The sequence below is a fragment of the Aulonocara stuartgranti genome, assembly GCF_965226115.1.
Source record: "Aulonocara stuartgranti genome assembly, chromosome: 9".
Classification (NCBI taxonomy): domain Eukaryota; kingdom Metazoa; phylum Chordata; class Actinopteri; order Cichliformes; family Cichlidae; genus Aulonocara; species Aulonocara stuartgranti.
In genome coordinates this window covers 14,710,535-14,730,330 of record NC_138960.1, presented here as the reverse complement: position 1 = coordinate 14,730,330, position 19,796 = coordinate 14,710,535, and the positions used below count along the sequence as shown (strand labels likewise).

The following is a 19,796-nucleotide window of genomic DNA, read 5'->3' as shown; positions in this document are numbered from 1 at the left end:
AACTGAACATTCAAAAATCACTTGGAAAGTTATTCACAGATACGTAATACGTGTTTTATTCATACTTTCATTAATGCTGGGTTGCAGGAGCAGCAGACTGAGCACAGACACTCATACCTCCCTCTCCTCAGCCTCCTCCAGCTCCTTTAGGGAAGCACTGAGGCGTTCCCAAGTCTGCCAAGAAACACATGTCTTTCTCATTCCTTAAACTGCACATGATTAACTCCACTGCTCCCATCATAATCCCTCTCACTGCAGAATGCTGGACAGGAAGTGAGGATATAACAGATATAATAGGACATGAGACATCTTTGTCTGTTAACGTCCTGTTATATCCAACCCATGTCCAAACATGATTTGATGCTCGCACATTGCACTAAGTACAGGGTACTTGCATCGTATTTACCAGTCATGTTATAAAATGATACCAAGATTTCAAATAATCGTGCAAACACTCTATAAGAACAAAATCTTTTAGTGTATTTCTAAATGATATTTCTCATGTTTGATAAGGTTCATTACAAAACTTGAAACATTCCAGTGCTTTCCACTGTTTGCTCTGATATAGCTGAGGTGTTAACATAGTTTATCAAAGACATGGATTAATTAAAGGTTAATGAGTAAATAAAGATCAAACTTTCAACACATAAGTATTTTGGGGTGGCTGTAGCTCAGGCGGTTGTGTGGGTCACCTACTAAATCCCAGTCTGCTACAGTCTGTATACCAACCCAGTGCTGCTCTCCAATGCATCCATCAGAGTGTGTGTGAATGTTAGACAGGAAACATTTAACAACATATTAGAAAAAGTGCTTTTGTGATTGGGTGAATGAACAAGTTGTGTAAAGGGCTTTGAGTACTCAGAGTAGAAAAGCGCTCCATAAGAACCAGTCCATTTACCATATTGTTTCCTCCTGAAAAAGGTCAAAGTCCATATACTCAAAATTCATTTTACATTAGTGATCGACTTACATACAAGCAGTGTTGGGGAGTAACGGAATACATGTACCGCCGTTACGTATTTAAAATACAAAATATGAGTAACTGTATTCCGTTACAGTTACCGTTTAAAAAGGTGGTATTTAGAATACAGTTACTTTGTTGAAATAAATGGATTACACTGCGGTACTTTCCTGTTTCATAATGTCGCGGGTCAGGACTGTTTGGGTTTTGTTTGACAGCTACGTTCTGTTGTTCCAGGGGGCAGGGTTACGGTTGCCATGGTCACAGGGAGACGCTCTCTCTCTCTCTCTGCGACTGTGTGTTTCCTGGGTGAGAGAGCGCCTTTTCGTTGTTGTTGTTGTGCTAAGCTAACAGGCAGAATGCTACAAGCATAGCTCTAAAGAATGTAGCATCATGGGCAGTGTAGTCCGTGTTGCAGGGAGAATGGACTGCCATACACGTTATGGGTCTGTGAGCGCGAGGAGGGAGAAAAAGGGGAGTGGAAAGGTACGAGTTGTCATCGAGGAAAAACGGGAGCTGGAAGCATGTAAATATAATAATAACCACTTCAGCCAAGAAGAGTGCCTGACGAGCCCAGTTGTAAGTAAGCTATTAAGACTCGACTGTACACCGTGTTCGTGTTTTCCTCCGAAAGCAATAAGTTCCGTTGGAGCAGTCTTTCAACGCCTCTCTCTGTCTCTCGCAATAAAAGTTGACCCACACAACAAAGTAAAGCTAGTTTTCGGCTACGAGCCGACACGGACCCCGCCGTATTAGTCAGAGGTCCCTTTAGTACAGTTCGGAGTCGCGGACCTTCAGTAATAGTAATAAATCACACAGCAATAGTACATTCACGTTGTTGTAAAAAGCATGATAATATATTAAGTAATCCAAAGTATTCAGAATACGTTACTGTCATTGAGTAACGTAACGGAATACGTTACAGAATACATTTTGGGGCATGTATTCTGTATTCTGTAATGGAATACATTTTAAAAGTAACCTTCCCAACACTGCATACAAGACTGATTAGTGGCCCAGATTATACAGAGTGTCTGGGGGAGGAACATATATTTGTTGACGTTTTCTTGTATTCTTGTAAGGTCTTTTCTTTAACATAGAATTAAAAAATATAAATTATGAATAAAACTGAATTTAATTCAATTGAATTGAAGATCTGATTAATCCAGGTATTCTGAAACTCACTTTGCATGGACAGAAAGAACCTCCAAGGGGAGGAATATTTCCAAGAAACTCCGTCATAATCCACTTTTTTAGTTCTAGCTAACACTAGAACTATTAATACTGCAAGTCTTTTCAAACAAAAGATATTTTAGACACATGATGAAGCAGCTCATAATCGAGTCAGGGTTCAAGTTCAAATATTTTATTCGAGCTAAAATATAGTTGAAAAAGCCTAAACAAGACAGCAGCAGAGTAGAAAAGTTATCCAGGATTCTCCCTACTAAAATCTAAATTACAGACCTTGTGCTGCAATCCTTCTTCCCACCATTAAGCATTGAACAGTCAAACAACTACAAGTGAAATGAACACGGTCCACAGGTGCCAGGCAGAAAAGGAATCATCAAATGTGACCCAACAACTAATCAAGGTACATGAACTCTACATGTCTGCAACCAAGATGAAATTAACATGCCAGTTGACCCTGAACAGTTGGTGGCATACGCACAAGTGTAATATTTTCCACAAAGAAGTCCCTACGACACCAACATAAAGGGGATTTGTTTGACAGTCCTCGTTGGATTGACCTTACTCAGAACGACAGGAACTCATGTATATTTATACTACACTAGAATGACTTGTGGAGCCATTTATAAGAAAATGTGGGGTCAAAGTTTCAAAATAAAGACAAATTCTTTGACTGTGTCACTAATTTGTTATACGATGAAATTAATTAGGATGATAAGGAACAACCCAGAAACCACCAGGGCTTAAGCCTGCCAAGTGCTTCATAATGAGACCTGAAACCAGTGGATGACATCACGGTCATGGCTACCACTATCTTTTAATACTGTCTATGGCCCTCCCACCTGCTTTTTTAAACATACCTTTTCCCCAGTGGCAGCTGAACTTCATTCGACCATGGCCTGCAATGACTTTGCCAAATTCTTCACTGACAAAATCCAAAAGATTAGACAAGCAATTGGTACATCAACAGCAGATTCAGGATATATACTGTGTCCACTGAAAAACTGTTTAAACATGATGAAACAGTTTCACCCTATTAACAGCAAAGACCTGGAGGACATCTTAGGTCAACTGAACTCCTCCTCTTGCTGTTTAGATGTCCTTGTCATGGTCCTGGGTCGTGTGACCCAGTGTGTTATGCTTAACCTATTTTGATGTTTATTGTTTGCTTAGGTTCTTTAAGGTAGTCCAGCCCTTTTTGTAATTATGTTACCCTTGCATTACGTCTCCCTTGCCCTTCGTGTGTTTATGTCTGTGTGTCTTGTACTGTCAAGTTCATGCTGTCAGTTATGTCACCTCCCCCTGTACTACGTCTCCCCGGTTCATGTCTCATGTTTCCTGTTTTACTTTGAAGGCCTGCATTCACTGTCTGTGTATTCAGCTCACTCCTCCTGTCCTGTCGTTAAGTTCATGTGTGTCAGCTGCGTTCCCATGTGTGGCCACTTCCCCTGATCATCCCTCATGTGTATTTAGTCTCTGTGTTTCTTACAGTCTGTGTCGCGTCGTCTGTGTTATCTCCCCTACCCCTTGTCATAGTTCCCCAGCCTTAACTAGTCCTAGTTTGTACTTTGTTTAGCCATAGTTTTCCCAGTCTATGTTCAGGTTTTCCCTCAGTTGCTTTGCTGCCTTGTTCCTTAAGTTTTCGGCCCTAAATAAAGGCTCGCCTTCTGTTAAGTCCGGTTTTGTGTCCTCACCTCTGTTTGCTCTTGGGTCCTCCACTCACTCCACACGGTCTGCCCCGGCGGTCCGTGACAGTCCTGCCAACAAGTTCTTTCAAAAAGGTCTCAAAGACTTTGGAGTCAGACCTGTTACAGATCGTCAACTTTTCTTTAATATCAGGTGTGTTTCCAGAACCACTAAAAACTAATTAAACCTGTACTGAAAAAGGAAAATCTTGACAAGACACAAATGAACAACTACAGGCCGATCTCAAATCTCCCATTTTTAAGTAAGATCATTGAAAAAGCAGTTTCTCAAAAGCTCAATCCGATCGTTCAGTCTGACGTCACTAGCCGTGTCTGGGCCTAAACTCCGCTGCAGGTCCATATATCAAATGATCGCTGTGGCATTACTGAGAGTTCAAAAACTGTCTTAAGTCTTTCATCTTTAATAAAATGATCAGCGTTCTGCTCTACCACGTGTAACAACTGAGTTTAACATCCAGGCATCCATGAAAATGGAATTTATGACATTTAACGGAGTTAGAAGTTAGCAGGAAGTTAGCTCGCTAGCTTCCACCTAAATACAATATAGCATATCCTGACTGCGGGGTTTTGGAAACAAATTAAAATGTACAGCTCTGTTATCACTTCCAACATAAATGAAGACAGAAAACTAAACAGCAGTGACGTTTGTAGGGTTACTGAAGTTTGGCTAGCTGGTATATAATGATGTGCTACGTGACCGCTAGCGACACAGCTATTTTAGCATAATATAAACAAGCTAACTTTTTTTCCACTTGATAAAAGTTAACGTGAGTGTTCTCGGTGGTCAGGAACAAATGTAATTGCATGGCAGGATGCTGTAAAAGGACCAAACTTCAGCCAGGAGAACAACTGAGATAATCCATCCACAATACGAGGTTAGTCATTCATATACTGCTGCATGGGCTGGGCTGTAGTTACATCCTAAGGTTTTAAAAACTGAGCTTAAATAAATGATTAGTGGTATTAAAAGCCGAGGGAGGTCAACGGTGATCACTGACTTTTTTAGGAGCTTTTTGAGATTAAATAGAAGAAAATACAAAGCATTAAACATGTTAACAACACAAAAGCCATATTAAACGCAGACTACTTTAGGCCCGGAAGTAGGATTCGTCACGTCATCACTTAATAATCGGATTACTTTTAATTCTAACTGCTATGACGCCTTCCAGTCAGGTTTTAGACAGAACTACAGCACTGAAACTGCTCTGACCAAAGTGTTTAATGACATATGTCTGAATACAGACAGTGGAAAAATGTCAGTTTTAGTTTTACTGGATCTCAGTGCAGCATTTGATACAGTTGACCACAACATATTACTCAAACGAGTGAAGAACTGGGCAGGTCTTTCAGGAACTGTACTAAACTGGTTCAAAACCTATTTAGAAAACAGGAAATACTTTGTATCAATAGGTAACTTCACATCTGAGCAGACAAGTATCACATGTAGAGTTCCCCAAGGTTCCATCTTGGGACCCCTTCTGTTTAACATTTACATGCTCCCACTGGCACAGATTATAAAGCACAACAAAATAAACTATCATAGCTATGCAGATGACACACAAACATACAGTGGCTTGCAAAAGTATTTCGGCCCCCTTGAACTTTCCCAAATTTTGTCACATTACAGCCACAAACATGAATCAATTTTATTGGAATTCCACGTGAAAGACCAATACAAGGTGGTGTACACTGTCATGGTCCTGGGTGATCCAGTGCTTTACTATTATTATTTTCTAGTTTATTCTGAATTTGTATTAGTTCTTTGGGTTTGGTTGTCGTGTTTATTATCCCTACCTGTGGTTCTCTGTGAATCTTCTGTGTTACTCAACATTAAACTGTATTTCTCCGCGTCTCTCTGCCCAGCATTCTTCATCTGCCATCTCTGTATATCTCCCGCTGTCCTCATGTTTTTCAGGTTTGTTTGTTAGTTTTCCCAGTTTAGGTTTAAGTTCAGTTCTGCCCTCACCTTTGTTATTTTCACTGTAAATAAATCTCCACTCGCATCTCCACTGCCATCTGCAACTTGGCAGCATCAAAGCAGGAGTCATTCCACCACACGACTGCTGACCCAGCCGTGACATACATGTGAGAAGTGAAACAAAAATCATACATGATTTCAAACATTTTTTACTGCAATAACATAATAATAACTACATAATAACTGCAAAGTGTGGTGTGCGTAATTATTCGGCCCCTTTGGTCTGAGTGCAGTCAGTTGCCCATAGACATTGCCTGATGAGTGCTAATGACTCAACAGAGTGCACCTGTGTGTAATCTAATGTCAGTACAAATAAGGCTGCTCTGTGACGGCTTCAGAGGTTGTCTAAGAGAATATTGGGAACAACAACACCATGAAGTCCAAAGAACACACCAGACAGGTCAGGGATAAAGTTATTGAGATATTTAAAGCGGGCTTAGACTACAAAAAGATTTACCAAGCCTTGAACATCCCACCGAGCACTGTTCAAGCAATCATTCAGTAATGGAAAGAGTATGGCACAACTGTAAACCTACCAAGACAAGGCCGTCCACCTAAACTCACAGGCCAAACAAGGAGAGCGCTGATCAGAAGAGCAGCCAAGAGGCCCATGGTGACCCTGGACGAGCTGCAGAGATCTACAGCTCAGGTGGGGGAATCTGTCCATAGGACAACTATTAGTCGTGCACTGCACAAAGTTGGCCTTTATGGAAGAGTGTCAAGAAGAAAGCCATTGTTAACAGAAAACCAGAAGAAGTCCCGTTTGCAGTTTGCCACAAGCCATGTGGGGGACACAGCAAACATGTGGAAGAAGGTGCTCTGGTCAGATGAGACCAAAATGGAACTTTTGCCAAAATGCAAAACGCTATGTGTGGCAGAAAACTAACACTGCACATCACTCTGAACACACCATCCCCACTGTCAAATATGGTGGTGGCAGCATCATGCTCTGGGGGTGCTTCTCTTCAGCAGGGACAGGGAAGCTGGTCAGAGTTGCTGGGAAGATGGATGCAGCCAAATACAGGACAATCTTGGAAGAAAACCTCTTGGAGTCTGCAAAAGACTTGAGACTGGGGCGGAGGTTCACCTTCCAGCAGGACAACGACCCTAAACATAAAGCCAGGGCAACAATGGAATGGTTTAAAACAAAACATATCCATGTGTTAGAATGGCCCAGTCAAAGTCCAGATCTGAATCCAATCGAGAATCTGCAAAGAAGAATGGGCAAGAATTTCAGTCTCTAGATGTGCAAAGCTGGTAGAAACATACCCTAAAAGACTGGCAGCTTTAATTGTAGCAAAAGGTGGTTCTACAAAGTATTGACTCAGGGGGCTGAATAATTACGCACACCCCACTTTTCAGTTATTTATTTGTAAAACACTTTTGGAGTCGTATGATTTTCGTTCCACTTCTCACGTGTAAACCACTTTTGTGCTATATAAATGAACTTGCCTTGCCATGAGTTCAAACACTTTATTAATAAAGTTTGGAAATAAAACAGCAGATTACTAAATGGTAATCTTAAGTGTGTTATTTAAGGTCTGTACCTGTTGACAATTACTAAGTGTAGAAACAGTTTCTGTGAAGCCCACTCATTAAACGCTATTAAAGACAAAGTCACAGGGAAAGTCCTCTTAAATGTGGCCACAGAAGCTGGTCACCCAGTAATGTCACTGTTTTATTCTGAGAATTTAGATGTGGGCGGTGCAAACCACTAATAAAATCGACACCCACAGGTCAACAGGAACGAAACTGGTGGAAGATCACGTCACAGAGAGTCCCCGTGCTCAGCCAATGGAAATCCTTTCCACACACCGAGGGAACATTTATCAATAAAACATATTCAAATACTTCTCTGTATGTAATAAAATAACTAACTTTACCTTTCCTGTCACTATTAAACAAAGTAATGCAAGTTTCCAACAAGTCAACAAAAGAGTGAAACAAAAACATTCATTCAAACAGATGCATTTAATTCTCCATGTTTTTATTAGAGATGTGCAACAATCCATTTGAACACTGCTGCCCTCAGCTCTGGAAATATCGCTTCCCATAATACACAAAACTGTGTTATTAGAAAACTGTGAAAAATAAAAATAATAATTAGTAAAATGTTTCCCTTCAGTGTTAAATGGATTGATATTACAGCAGCTTATGTTTAAGGTTAAACTCATACACTTCAATTCAATTCAATTTTATTTATATAGCGCCAAATCACAACAAAAGTCGCCTCAAGGCGCTTCATAGATACTTGTGTTTCATGTCCAACATCATATTTAATAAATCATTTGTTTGTAATGGCTGTCGTCTGAGGTTCTACGATCTCTAAAAGGGAAAGATTAAAAAACAAACAGTTGTTCATGAGCTCAGAAATACAAAACCTACATCTTGATTTTATTTATTGCTATTGGATAAATAATATATGTTGTCTGACAGCAGAACAACACTTGTTTGACAGCAGCGTACTGCTGCTCCTACTGCTACTGCTGTTAATACTACTACTATAAAATGTCAATACTTGTGGGATGACTGTTCATATATTTCCAGTTTGTAGTACATGTTATCAGGTTTAAACCCATTACAGACACATTAAGCTGTACAACAAACCTCAACATGAGAAAGGAAGCTGCACGCCACAGCAGTCTGTGGTTGTCGTGTTTCCATCAGTGTTTATTTTTGTGTAAATACATCACCAAACAGCCCCTAATTCAGTGACAAGCTACAGTATATAAGATGAGCTGCTGTCACACTTTGATAAGTTCATCAGCTGGTAACAAACCTGTTCACAGCTCAGATCCAGACTCAGATTTGGTGCCTTTCAGCGTCTCAACATGTGTTCGAGTCTCTCCACCAGCCGCCTGATTCTTCTGATCTCCCTGAGTGTGGTGATGCTCATCTCTGTATCAGGTACAGGTTTTATTTCTCTGTTGCGAAATAGAATAGAATAGAATAGAATGAATAGAATGCCTTTATTGTCACTATACAGTTGTACAATGAGATACAAAGCAGAAAGCTCAGTAACAGCAGCTAAAAATCTGTTTCTTAACACGGTTACAAATCTATCTGGTCTTGATGTAACTTTCTTACAAACGGTAACAGAGCAGCTGTTTCTGGACAAAATACAGTCAATTACATTTAATAAAATCTATATGATTGATTAAAGCCAGTTGTAGTTTTTTGTCAGTTTTGTGATTTTTGGTATTACACATAATAACTTGATCAGTAAATTATTTATACAACATCTGAGAGTTGAGATTGTTTCAGTCTCCATGATATCTTAAAGGGTTTGAAAAATAATGACAATGTGTGTGATGATGTGCTGCAGGGGCTCAACACGTGGGAAATGCCTGCTATAAAACATATTCTAACAGTGGTGTAATAAACATGTCTACACCTAAATGGGCAAAAAACATCATCAGCTGCGTTGAAGACGACAGACATGGCTGCCTTCATGGCTATGAGTAAGTAGAACTTCTAAATAAATTTAAACCAAATAAAATGTAGAAATTAATTCTTGATTAAAAATCCACAAACACAACAATGAAAATGAGATTTGCACTGAAACCTTGATGTAGCAGATAAATGTTCCCCTCTCTAACATACAGCACTACTGTTTGCTCTGTGATTGTTTCTAATGTGGTGACGTTGGGGAATCTGTGAGTTTGTGCTTATGAGCTTGGAGGAAACCTGAGCTGTTCTCTCACAGCATAATGCAAAATGGACCCTGCACATGTTCAGTTAACAATAAAGTGAAAATGTCAAATCCTTTGATTTATTTCCCTCTCATTATAAACTTCTTTTTTATTCCAGGGTCAAAACAAGCAGAGGAAGAGCATTGTTCCTCAGACCAAACACCGAGTGGCTTAAAATTAAAATAAATGAGGTGAGAAACAAATTATTTATAAAAATGTGGACACAAAGTTTAGAAAAACCAGCAGTGACTTTCTGGCAAATATGTGAAGATTATAATATAGGTAATAAAACGACACTGTGTATATCTGTCTAATGGTGCTTCACCTTCTCTCTTTCACCACCACAGGGAACTCTGCTGTGTCCTCCAGGAATTTCTAAATGAAGATGATGGAAACGATGAATCAAAGTTGAAGTAAAGCATCAACGGGAACCATTTCTGCTGATTTATTAGTTCACACTTTTACAGAAATATGTGTTAAGAAATGTTGATTCTTTTTGTAAATTATTCATATGACCTAAAAACAGTCTTATATATTATATTTATTAAAAATGTCATTAAATATGAATGTTGGAATTTTTTTTATTCTGTCTTCAATCTGAGAAGAAAGATAAATCAATAAAAGCCTTTAAGTTCAGATTTATAATGGTGTGTGTGATTATTTAGTATTTGCTGTAACAACATATTGATCATGATGATGTCACAATCACAGGACACCAGGAGGCACAGACGTCAGAAGTAAAAGTAAATATTCAGAAATCACTTGGAAAGTTCTTCACGAATACATAAACCATCAACACAAAGACACATGATCTGAAATCTAGAAACACAAAGATGTTCAGCTAGAAGATGAACTAAACTGGATGAAAAAAATTAATAATAATAATGGATTGGATTTATATAGCGCTTTTCAAGTCACCCAAAGCGCTTTACAATTCCATTATTCATTCACACACTGGTGGAGGCAGCTACAGTTGTAGCCACAGCTGCCCTGGGGCAGACTGACAGAAGCGAGGCTGCCATATCGAGCCATCAGCCCCTCTGACCAACACCAGTATGCGGTAGAGTAAAGTGTCCTGCCCACGGACACAACGACCAGGACAGAGAGCCCGGGGATCGAACCGGTGACTTTCCAGTTACAGATGCGCTTCCCAACCTCCTGGGCCATTGTCGCCATTAAAGTAATGAGAAAGTTGCAAAACTGAGGTGCTGCATGTGAGATATGTATAAAATGTAGCTGTATACAAAATAAAATAACTAATATAAGATGAAACCTACAACATCATCTTGCAACAATTCAGCACAACAATTTGCACAAGGAGATGCTGTATAGGAGAATAATGCAGAAGAAGCCTTTTCTGCGCACATGCCTCAAACAGAGTCGTTTTAGCTATGCTAAAGCACATTTGGACAAGCCAGCTTCATTTTAGAATAAGGTGCTGTGGACTGATGAAACTAAAATTGAGTTATTTGGACATGACAAGAGGCGGTATGCATGGAGGAAGCAGACGTTAAGTAAGTAAAAAGATCACGAAGTACTTCTCAAAGGGATGACCAGTGTTGGTCAAGTTACTTGAAAAAAGTAATCAGTAACTAATTACTGATTACTTCCCCCAAAAAGTAATTCCGTTACTTTACTGATTACTTATTTTCAAAAGTAATTAATTACTTAGTTACTTAGTTACTTTTAAAAAACACGATTTATAACCTGAATAGGTGATAAAGCGATAGATCTCTCAGCCCAATTCTACTTTTTCTGCATAATCCATCATACAAAATGTAATCAAATGGAAAAGTCTCTTTTTTTTAAACTTGTTTTATCCATTTTAATCTTTTAACTTTATGCATCAAGCAAAAATTAAATTATATGCACCATTCTCTGACTTGAAGAAATTAGTTTAACATTTAAACCTATTTTCTGCACATTCCAGCACATAAAATAAAATATTTTTTGTGTTTGCACTCAGTCTTTCAAATAGATGCAAGTAAAACACAGCAGAAAGTAAATGTAAGTCCCCATAGGGAAATATTTCCTCTGCATTTAACCCATTCACCCAGTGAAGCAGTGGGCAGCCACCAATGCAGCGCCCGGGGAGCATTGTGTAGGGACGGTACCTTGCTCAGGGGTACCTCAAGGTAGCCATTCAGTGGAGTTGAACCCCCGACCTTCCGATCATGGGGCCACCACTCTACCTACTGAGCTATCCCTGCCCTGTTGCTCTTTTTTCACCTGTAAAGCAGGAGTGGGGTAGGCGGAGGTGTGCTCTGGTGTAAGTGTGGCGCAGCGGTCAGTGGAAGAATCCGCGAGTTTCTCTGTGAATTTCCCATTACGTCGTTGCGCACTCGGAGCTTGTTTAGGGTATTTTTCGGTGTAAAGAGAAGTTTTCTTCTAATGTTTTTGTCACTTTTTATGGAATCAAACTCAAAGTAAGGTCAGTACTTCCAAGCTTTAAACGCTGCATGCTCATACTCTCTTCCGCACTCAATATTATCCATTGTTGATCTGCAGACAGCTGTTGTCACGAACGTCGCACTCGCTTACGTCACTGTCATGAGACATTCTCGCAAAAAAATCACGGTTTTACTAACGCAATAACGCAGCGTTCCTACGGGAAAGTAACGGTAATCTAATTACCGTTTTTGCAATAGTAATCCCTTACTTTACTCGTTACTTGAAAAAAGTAATCAGATTACAGTAACGCGTTACTGCCCATCTCTGGGGATGACAGAGTATAAAACGTTAAAAGTTAACAAAATGCAATTCTAAAAAGATGTGTTTTAGTTGTTTTTTAGAAGAGATCACTGACTGCACAGATCTTAAACTCCGAGGAAGAGTTTCACAGTCAAAAGCTCTGTCTCCCTTGGTTCTCAGCTTTGTATATTGAATAACCAGTAGGCCCTGATCACATGATCGCAGGGACCTCCTAGTGAATGAAATGAATGCATGAATAACAATCTCCAGTTCAGAACGAGATACAATAGGGCTTGATTTAGAAATGTGTCTTACGCTGCTGGCAGGCCGTTTGATTCTACTAAGTTGGAAACAAAAGGTGCCTCCTACCACATCAGCGTTAATACAAGATGTATTGAGACACTTGCAGCTGGAAAGAATTAAACTCCTACTAAAGGGGAGGTTGGAGGAATTCCATTCAACCTGGCAACCTTTTATAGATCTCTTCAATACTGTACAGATATAAAAGATCACTGAGCCTCATTGGTAGTTCGATAAATAGCATCCTCTGTCCAACGTTCTTTCGTTGTTTGTTGTTGCCTTTTTTGTTTTGTTTTTACTTTGTTTAATTCTTATTGTATATATGTAATCATTTATATTTGAATCTTAGTTGCCTTTATGATAAAGAACACTGGAAAACCAAATAAAGAGATTTGAGAAATGTGTCTTAAATAATAGAAGCAGGACTGAAACAGAGATTTGATATGAACATCCAAAGTAAGAGCAGAGTCACAAATTGAAGAATGGTCCAAAATACCTTCAACAAGAATCCAGACTGTCATTGGAAGTGATAGGAATCAATTAGAGGCTGTTATTTCTGCAAAAGGAGTATCTACTAAATATTGATGTAAATTTTCTGTTGGGGTGCCCAAATTTATACAGCTGCCTAATTTAGTTTAAATAACTATTGATAGAAACTTCATTTCACTGTGTTGAGGTTTGTTTTAAAGATTACGAAATGGTCATCTTAAACCTCTAGTTTAAGGTCTGTTGACAACTAGGGATGGGTACCGGTATCTGGTGCCATGATGGCACCAGTTCTGACATAAACGGTAGTAACCAGACCGAAAAGCAGCGCACATTTCAGTGCTTTATTTTGGTGCTTTTTTTTCCTGAGATGTCATACTCTTTGGATTTTAGCCAATCATTTTACCTTTGCAAGCGTAGTAGGCGGGCCCAGGTACGTACATTCTTTTAGAGCAGAGCTACAGATTAAAAATGCCCAAGGCGAAGCGGTCAAACGTCTGGCTGTACTTCACAGCAAAAGATGCAAACTCAGCAGTTTGCGACAAGTGCTTTAAGCTGATACTGTCAAAGGAGGTAACGCCTCCAATCTGATGAAACACCTGTCGATGCACAGCAGGTTTTTAAAAGCCGAGAAATGTATCGTATTGTGTGAGACCTCACACCGTGCACATCTACTGCGGGTGGTTTGCCTGTTATCGGACCCGGAGTTAGCAACATCCCCCAAAAACCCGAAGAGGAGAGTCCTGGCCCCTAGCCCTGCCAGTGTAGCAGAAATGATAGAATAGAATAGAATAGAATAGAATAGAATAGAATGCCTTTATTGTCAGTATACAGTTGTACAATGAGATACAGAGCATCTCAGTGTAAACATCCTGGGGGGGAGGTACAGTTCTGCAGCGCTATGTACATATGGACAGTATTAACATAGGGAAAAACATATATATATATATATAAAATGTACAATATACAAGCCGTAAGTAATATGTAATAAATAGGGTTATGTATATACAGTTGAGTTATTGCACATAGATGACAGATGATGATGGCAGCAGCAGCAGCCGTTCTTCTCTGTGTGAGTAGCTTAATGTTGTTTGTGTGTAATTTACATTGAGTAGGCTAACCACATTATTAAATTAACGCATGTAGGGTGAACTAGCAAACACCGTAGTAGTTACATGCGGCTGTCTCTTGTTTGATGGCAGATACTTCACCCTGGCCAAAAAGACTAAAATGACCAAAGAAAAAGTGGAAAACAGCTAAACATGAGAGGTTTTTGGACAAAGTGTGTGTTCTTCATTCTTTAAGCACCGCTTTGAGCACCGTTTAGGTACCGACACCGTGTCAAAGGTATCAGTTTGGTACTGGTATCGGATAAAACCTAAACGATACCCATCCCTATTGACAACTACTAAGTGAAGAAGCAGTTTTTGTGAAGACCACTCATTAAATGCTATTAAAGACAAAGTCACAGGGAGAAGTCCTTTTGAATACAATTAATCACTGGACAGCTGGACTGAAACTTGCGAATTAAAAAAACATAATGCATTTAAGGTAACCCGTTTTCATTTTTATTTAAGAAGAGAATTTGTTCCACTGTGTGATGGCCGAGTCTGCTTGTTTTCATGGAGTAATTTCTCCTGCCTTAAAAAAAGAAACCCCTCTCAAAAGAGGCTGGAGTGCACAGAAACTGGTAGAGATGCAGGTATCTGGTCGTCCTGGGTTTCACAGACTATCAGCTAAAAAGAATAAACATATTAAATTGCTGCACATTTGTAGAATAACATTTAAGATTACTTTATAAATAAAATATATTTTTTATTACATTAAATGTAAAGAGTCAAATGGAAGTCTTTGTAAAGTTATTTCATGATATTTATATTATGAAAAGCAGATTTTTGACAATTTAAGGTTTTTACATTTTTAGATAAAATAAACACGCAACAAACAAATAACAAGAACACAAAACTGGCAAACCCAACCAAAACTGACCAAAATCTACCAAAAATACTCCCACATGACAGAACCTCTCCTCTGCCTCTCTGGCTCCATATCTCTCAATAGAACGATCTGTGGTTTGCTATCTCTCACCATCAGAACACTCCACAAATCCTGCGAATGATTCACTTCCTTATAAACAGTGTTGGCGAGTTATTTTGAAAAAGTAATTAATTATAGTTAACTAAGTGACTTATTTGAAGAAGTATCTAGTATACTAGATACTTCTTCAAATAAGTCACTTAGTTAGTAACTGAGTTACAAGATTCTGAAAGTAATGAATTACTTGAAGAGTAACTATTGTGTTACTTTAAAATACGTTTAACCCTCTGGGCTCCAGGGGATAATTGGCCATTTTTAACTACTTTTGATTTTACCTCCATATTTCACCTTTACAAACGATTTACTTTGCCTTGTTTGGCATCATTCTTTTCAGCACAACCTCAAGTGTCTGAATTTACAGTTATGTTTTCATTTTGACATAATGTACTGACACAATTGATCTAAAATCAGACAAAACCATAAAATATATTATATATTTTACTGTAACAACCACAAACATGTTTAATGAATCACATTTCATAATTTTAAATGCAAATATTAATTGACAATTTTAAAATCATATGCAAAAGTTTTGCAAACAACAAATATATATGGTTACAATAATAAATCTGAAAATGATAAATTACTTGACTCCTTAGAAGAAATAAAGAATAACTCCTTACTAAAAGATAAAATGGTTAGAACGCAGATTAATAAATTAATGGCTCATTATGGAATAAAGCTAACACAGAGAAGTCCTTTTGTACCAATTGGGAACTTTTTAAATTTGAAGCATGCAAATTCTTGAGAAGATATGGGAGTCAAATTATTAAATCAAGGAAAGCTGAAGAGGAAGAAGTGATCAGCAAAATTGCCTCTTATTACCAGAAATCCCCAGAAGAAATCTCAGAGGAAGATAAATTAACTTTACTTGACCTTCAAAATAAATTGGACGGTTTATATCGATGCAAGGCTGAGGGTGCTTTTGTAAGATCCAGGAAGATTCACCAACGAGCTGAATCGGTTCTACGCCCGTTTCGAGGTTAGCCAGGCGGCTAATGCTATCTACCGCCTGACTACCGAGGACAGTGACGGCATCAGCGTGAGACCGGTGACCAGCATCGCGGAGCATGACGTCCGAGCGGCACTGAGGAGAGTGAACACAAGGAAAGCGGCGGGGCCAGACGGCATCACCGGCCGTCTGCTGCGCTGCTGTGCTGACCAGCTAGCAGGTGTGTTCACTTACATCTTCAACGAGTCCCTGGCGAAGTCTGTGGTCCCCACATGCTTCAAAAGATCCACCATCATCCCTGTGCCCAAGAACAGCAAACCCTCATCCCTGAACGATTACCGGCCAGTTGCACTGACCTCGGTAGTAATGAAGGTGTTTGAGAGGCTGCTGAAGAACATCATCTCCTCCTCCATCCCAGACACCACAGATCCGCTGCAGTTCGCCTACAGATCCAACAGATCCACAGAGGATGCCATCGCCCACGTCCTACACACCACTCTCAGCCACGTGGACAAGAAACAGGGTAACTATGTGCGAATGCTGTTTGTTGATTACAGTTCAGCGTTTAACACAATAGTGCCCTGCAGACTGTTCACAAAGCTGAGGGATCTGGGACTTAACAGCCGTCTGTGTGCATGGGTGTTGGACTTCCTCACTGGCAGAACTCAGGTGGTGAGGGTGGGCAGGTGCTTCTCCAACAGCATCACCATCAACACAGGAGCACCTCAGGGATGTGTCCTCTCGCCACTGCTCTACTCCCTCTACACTTCAGACTGTGTGGCCACCCATGGCTCCAACACCATTGTGAAGTTTGCTGACGACACAGTGGTGTTGGGTGCCATCTCCAACAACGATGAGGCGGCCTACATGGATGAAGTGAAGAATCTGGCATCGTGGTGCCAGGACAACCACCTCCAGCTGAACGTCAGCAAGACCAAGGAGCTGGTGGTGGACTTCAGAAGGGGTCAGCACAGAGACTACAAGCCCATCATCATCAATGGAGCTCCAGTGGAGAAGGTGCAGTCCTTCAAGTATCTCGGTGTTCACATCTCCTCAGACCTGACATGGTCTGCCCACATTCAGGTCCAGACCAAAAAGGCTAGGCAGCGCCTGTATCACCTACGACAACTGAGGAAGTTCAGGGTCTCTCCAAAGATCCTCAGGATTTTCTATACAGGCGCTGTGGAGAGCATCCTCACACAGGACATGACATCGTGTTTCGGGAACAGCTGTGTGAAGGACCAAAAAGCTCTCCAGAGAGTGATCCGTACAGCAGAACGCTGCTGCAGGATTGCTCTCCCCCCGCGTCAGGACACCTACACCAGGAGATGCCAGACTAGAGCAGCGCAGATACTGAAGGACCCGTCCCATCCTGGCAACAAACTGTTCCAACTTCTGCAATCTGGTAGAAGGTTCCGCATCTTCCGGGCAAGGACAGAGAGACTCAAGAGGAGCTTCTATCCCCAAGCCATCCGTGCCCTAAACACACACACCCGCCCTCTCACATCATCTATAATTGACTGAGACAGGACTCTTCCAGACACTCTAAACCAAGGCACAATGTACATTTCAATTCCTTTAATTTTAAATATGTTTATATTGTCTATCCTGTAAAATAGTCAGATGTCTATTCATATTAATGTACAGAATTCACCTGCTTGTTGCTACTACTGCACATTCACCCAGTGTATATACTATATGTGTATATATATATAATGTTCTTCCTCTACACCCCCCCCCCCCCCATTTTTGCACACGTCGAGGAGCGTGTCAGACTACATTTCACTGTGTGTTATACTTGTATAACTATGCATGTGACAAATAATAAAGAACCTTGAACCTTGAACCTTGAAGAGGTGGCTGGAGGAGGGAGAACAAAATTCTGCTTTTTCAGGCTTGACAAATACAGATCCAAAACCAACTAAATATTAATGGCACTGTTTCTGACAATCCTAGAGAAATTTCACATTTCTGTGCCAAATTCTATACTAAACTGTACAACTCAAACTATAATGAGGATGTCTCAACACTGTTTCTCAATAATATTAAAAACCTAAAAACTATTGTTGTGGAAGATAGAAGTCTCTGTGACAGCCCTCTGACTGTGGAGGGAGTTTGTAATTCTATTTCTGCACTTAAGGCCAACAAATCTCCCGGCACAGATGGTTCAACTGCAGAGTTTTATAAATCATTTTCTAATCTCCTGGCTGCGTTCTTACTGCAGGTTTTCATAGAAAGTATAGAGAATAACACCCTCCCTCCTACTCTTACTCAGGGTCTCATAACACTTATTCCAAAGCCAAACAAAGACTTACTTCTTATTGATAATTGGAGACCCGTCTGTCTGCTCAATAATGACTATGAGATTATGGCTTTAGTACTTACTAACAGAATTAAAGAGTTCTTGGACACAATTATTGATGAGACACAATCAGGCTTTATGAGAAATAGACACATTTCTAATAACATTAGACTGGTTTTGGATCTACTTGATTACTCTGATTTGGTATCTGACAATAGCTTCATTCTCTTCCTGGATTTTTAAAAGGCTTTTGATACAATTGAACATCCATTTATTTTCCAGTCTTTGGAAAAATTCAGCATTTTTCTGTAAAGCTTCAAAACCTTGCACACAAATGGCAATAGCTCAATTAAAATGACTAACGGCTCCACCCCGAGATTTGACCTGTTATACAAGGAATCACCATAGCTGATAAGGAGCTCATCATCAGCCAGCAAGCTGATGACACCACTCTTCTTGAAGAATGCAAATCAAATCCGTCCAGCCCATGGTGATCGATGCAGCAATTCTGTTCTGTACAGGAGAGACGTCACGGAGGAGATCGTCTGCAGTGATCAGGACACAGGACACAATGTGACGTAAAAAAACGTGCAAACTTGCACTAAAAAAATCTGTGAAACAGCGAGGTGGAAGATGAACCGCGTTATAGCGAGGGACCACTGTAATTTTGAAGGTCAGTCACAACATACCCTTCGTAAATACTTATGTACAGAAACCCTTACCGGCAATCATTCGTTTTTTGTGTGGCTTTTTTTCACGGTTTGTTAACATGCTGTGTAGGTGTGTACTTGACTAGCTGATATCAACATAACGTGGGAAACATCTGGCTTTGACTATTGTTCACCTGTAGTTTGAATGCTGAACATTTGCCTGTTTAAATCATAAGACCAGTCACTATACAGAGATGTGATTCTGAATGTGGACGATGTGTCTTCTGCTGTAGTGATCCAGTTCTTCTTGTGTTGAGTGATGTAAACAACTGATCGATCTAAACTCTTTAAACGTCAAAATTGATCATTAGATTTTTTTATGACACAACAGTGGCGAGTGTTCCCACTTTCTGCTCTTTGTAACTTAATGTGATCTTTCCGTTTTCGAGCTTTGGACATGATTTTGGAGTATATCTTCGCAGTAGCGATTGACCACAAGGTAAAGCTACCGGAAATGTACAACCCCACATCCGGTCTCAAACCAGGAAGTTAGCATTTTCTCGTGCACAGGGTCAATTGGTGGCTCAGCTGGTTAATAAAGAGGGAGTACGACTTACTTACAATGAATTCCTTACACCATATAATTTCCCATCAGTGTTTGGGAATTCTCAATGGTGCTTGGTGCCATACCCTCAGGTACTTTAATGTTATATAAAAACATTGACAGTTCAATATCTACCTCAGTCACTCTCTCTGATCCAGCTGAGTCAGCAGTGGGAAAAATCTGCTTTTC

At 39.9% G+C, this 19,796-nt stretch overlaps 1 protein-coding gene across 1 annotated transcript; it reads left to right on the top strand.

Annotated features, from left to right (window-relative positions):
* The first annotated feature begins 8,585 nt into the window (after nucleotides 1-8,585).
* Nucleotides 8,586-10,065, top strand: LOC309713727 (uncharacterized protein). Its single transcript, XM_082545531.1, has 4 exons — nucleotides 8,586-8,740; nucleotides 9,159-9,294; nucleotides 9,644-9,716; nucleotides 9,873-10,065. The coding sequence occupies exons 1-4, from the start codon at nucleotides 8,665-8,667 to the stop codon at nucleotides 9,906-9,908; spliced, it is 321 nt and encodes a 106-aa protein (XP_082401657.1). The 5' UTR covers nucleotides 8,586-8,664; the 3' UTR covers nucleotides 9,909-10,065.
* The last annotated feature ends 9,731 nt before the right edge of the window (nucleotides 10,066-19,796 follow it).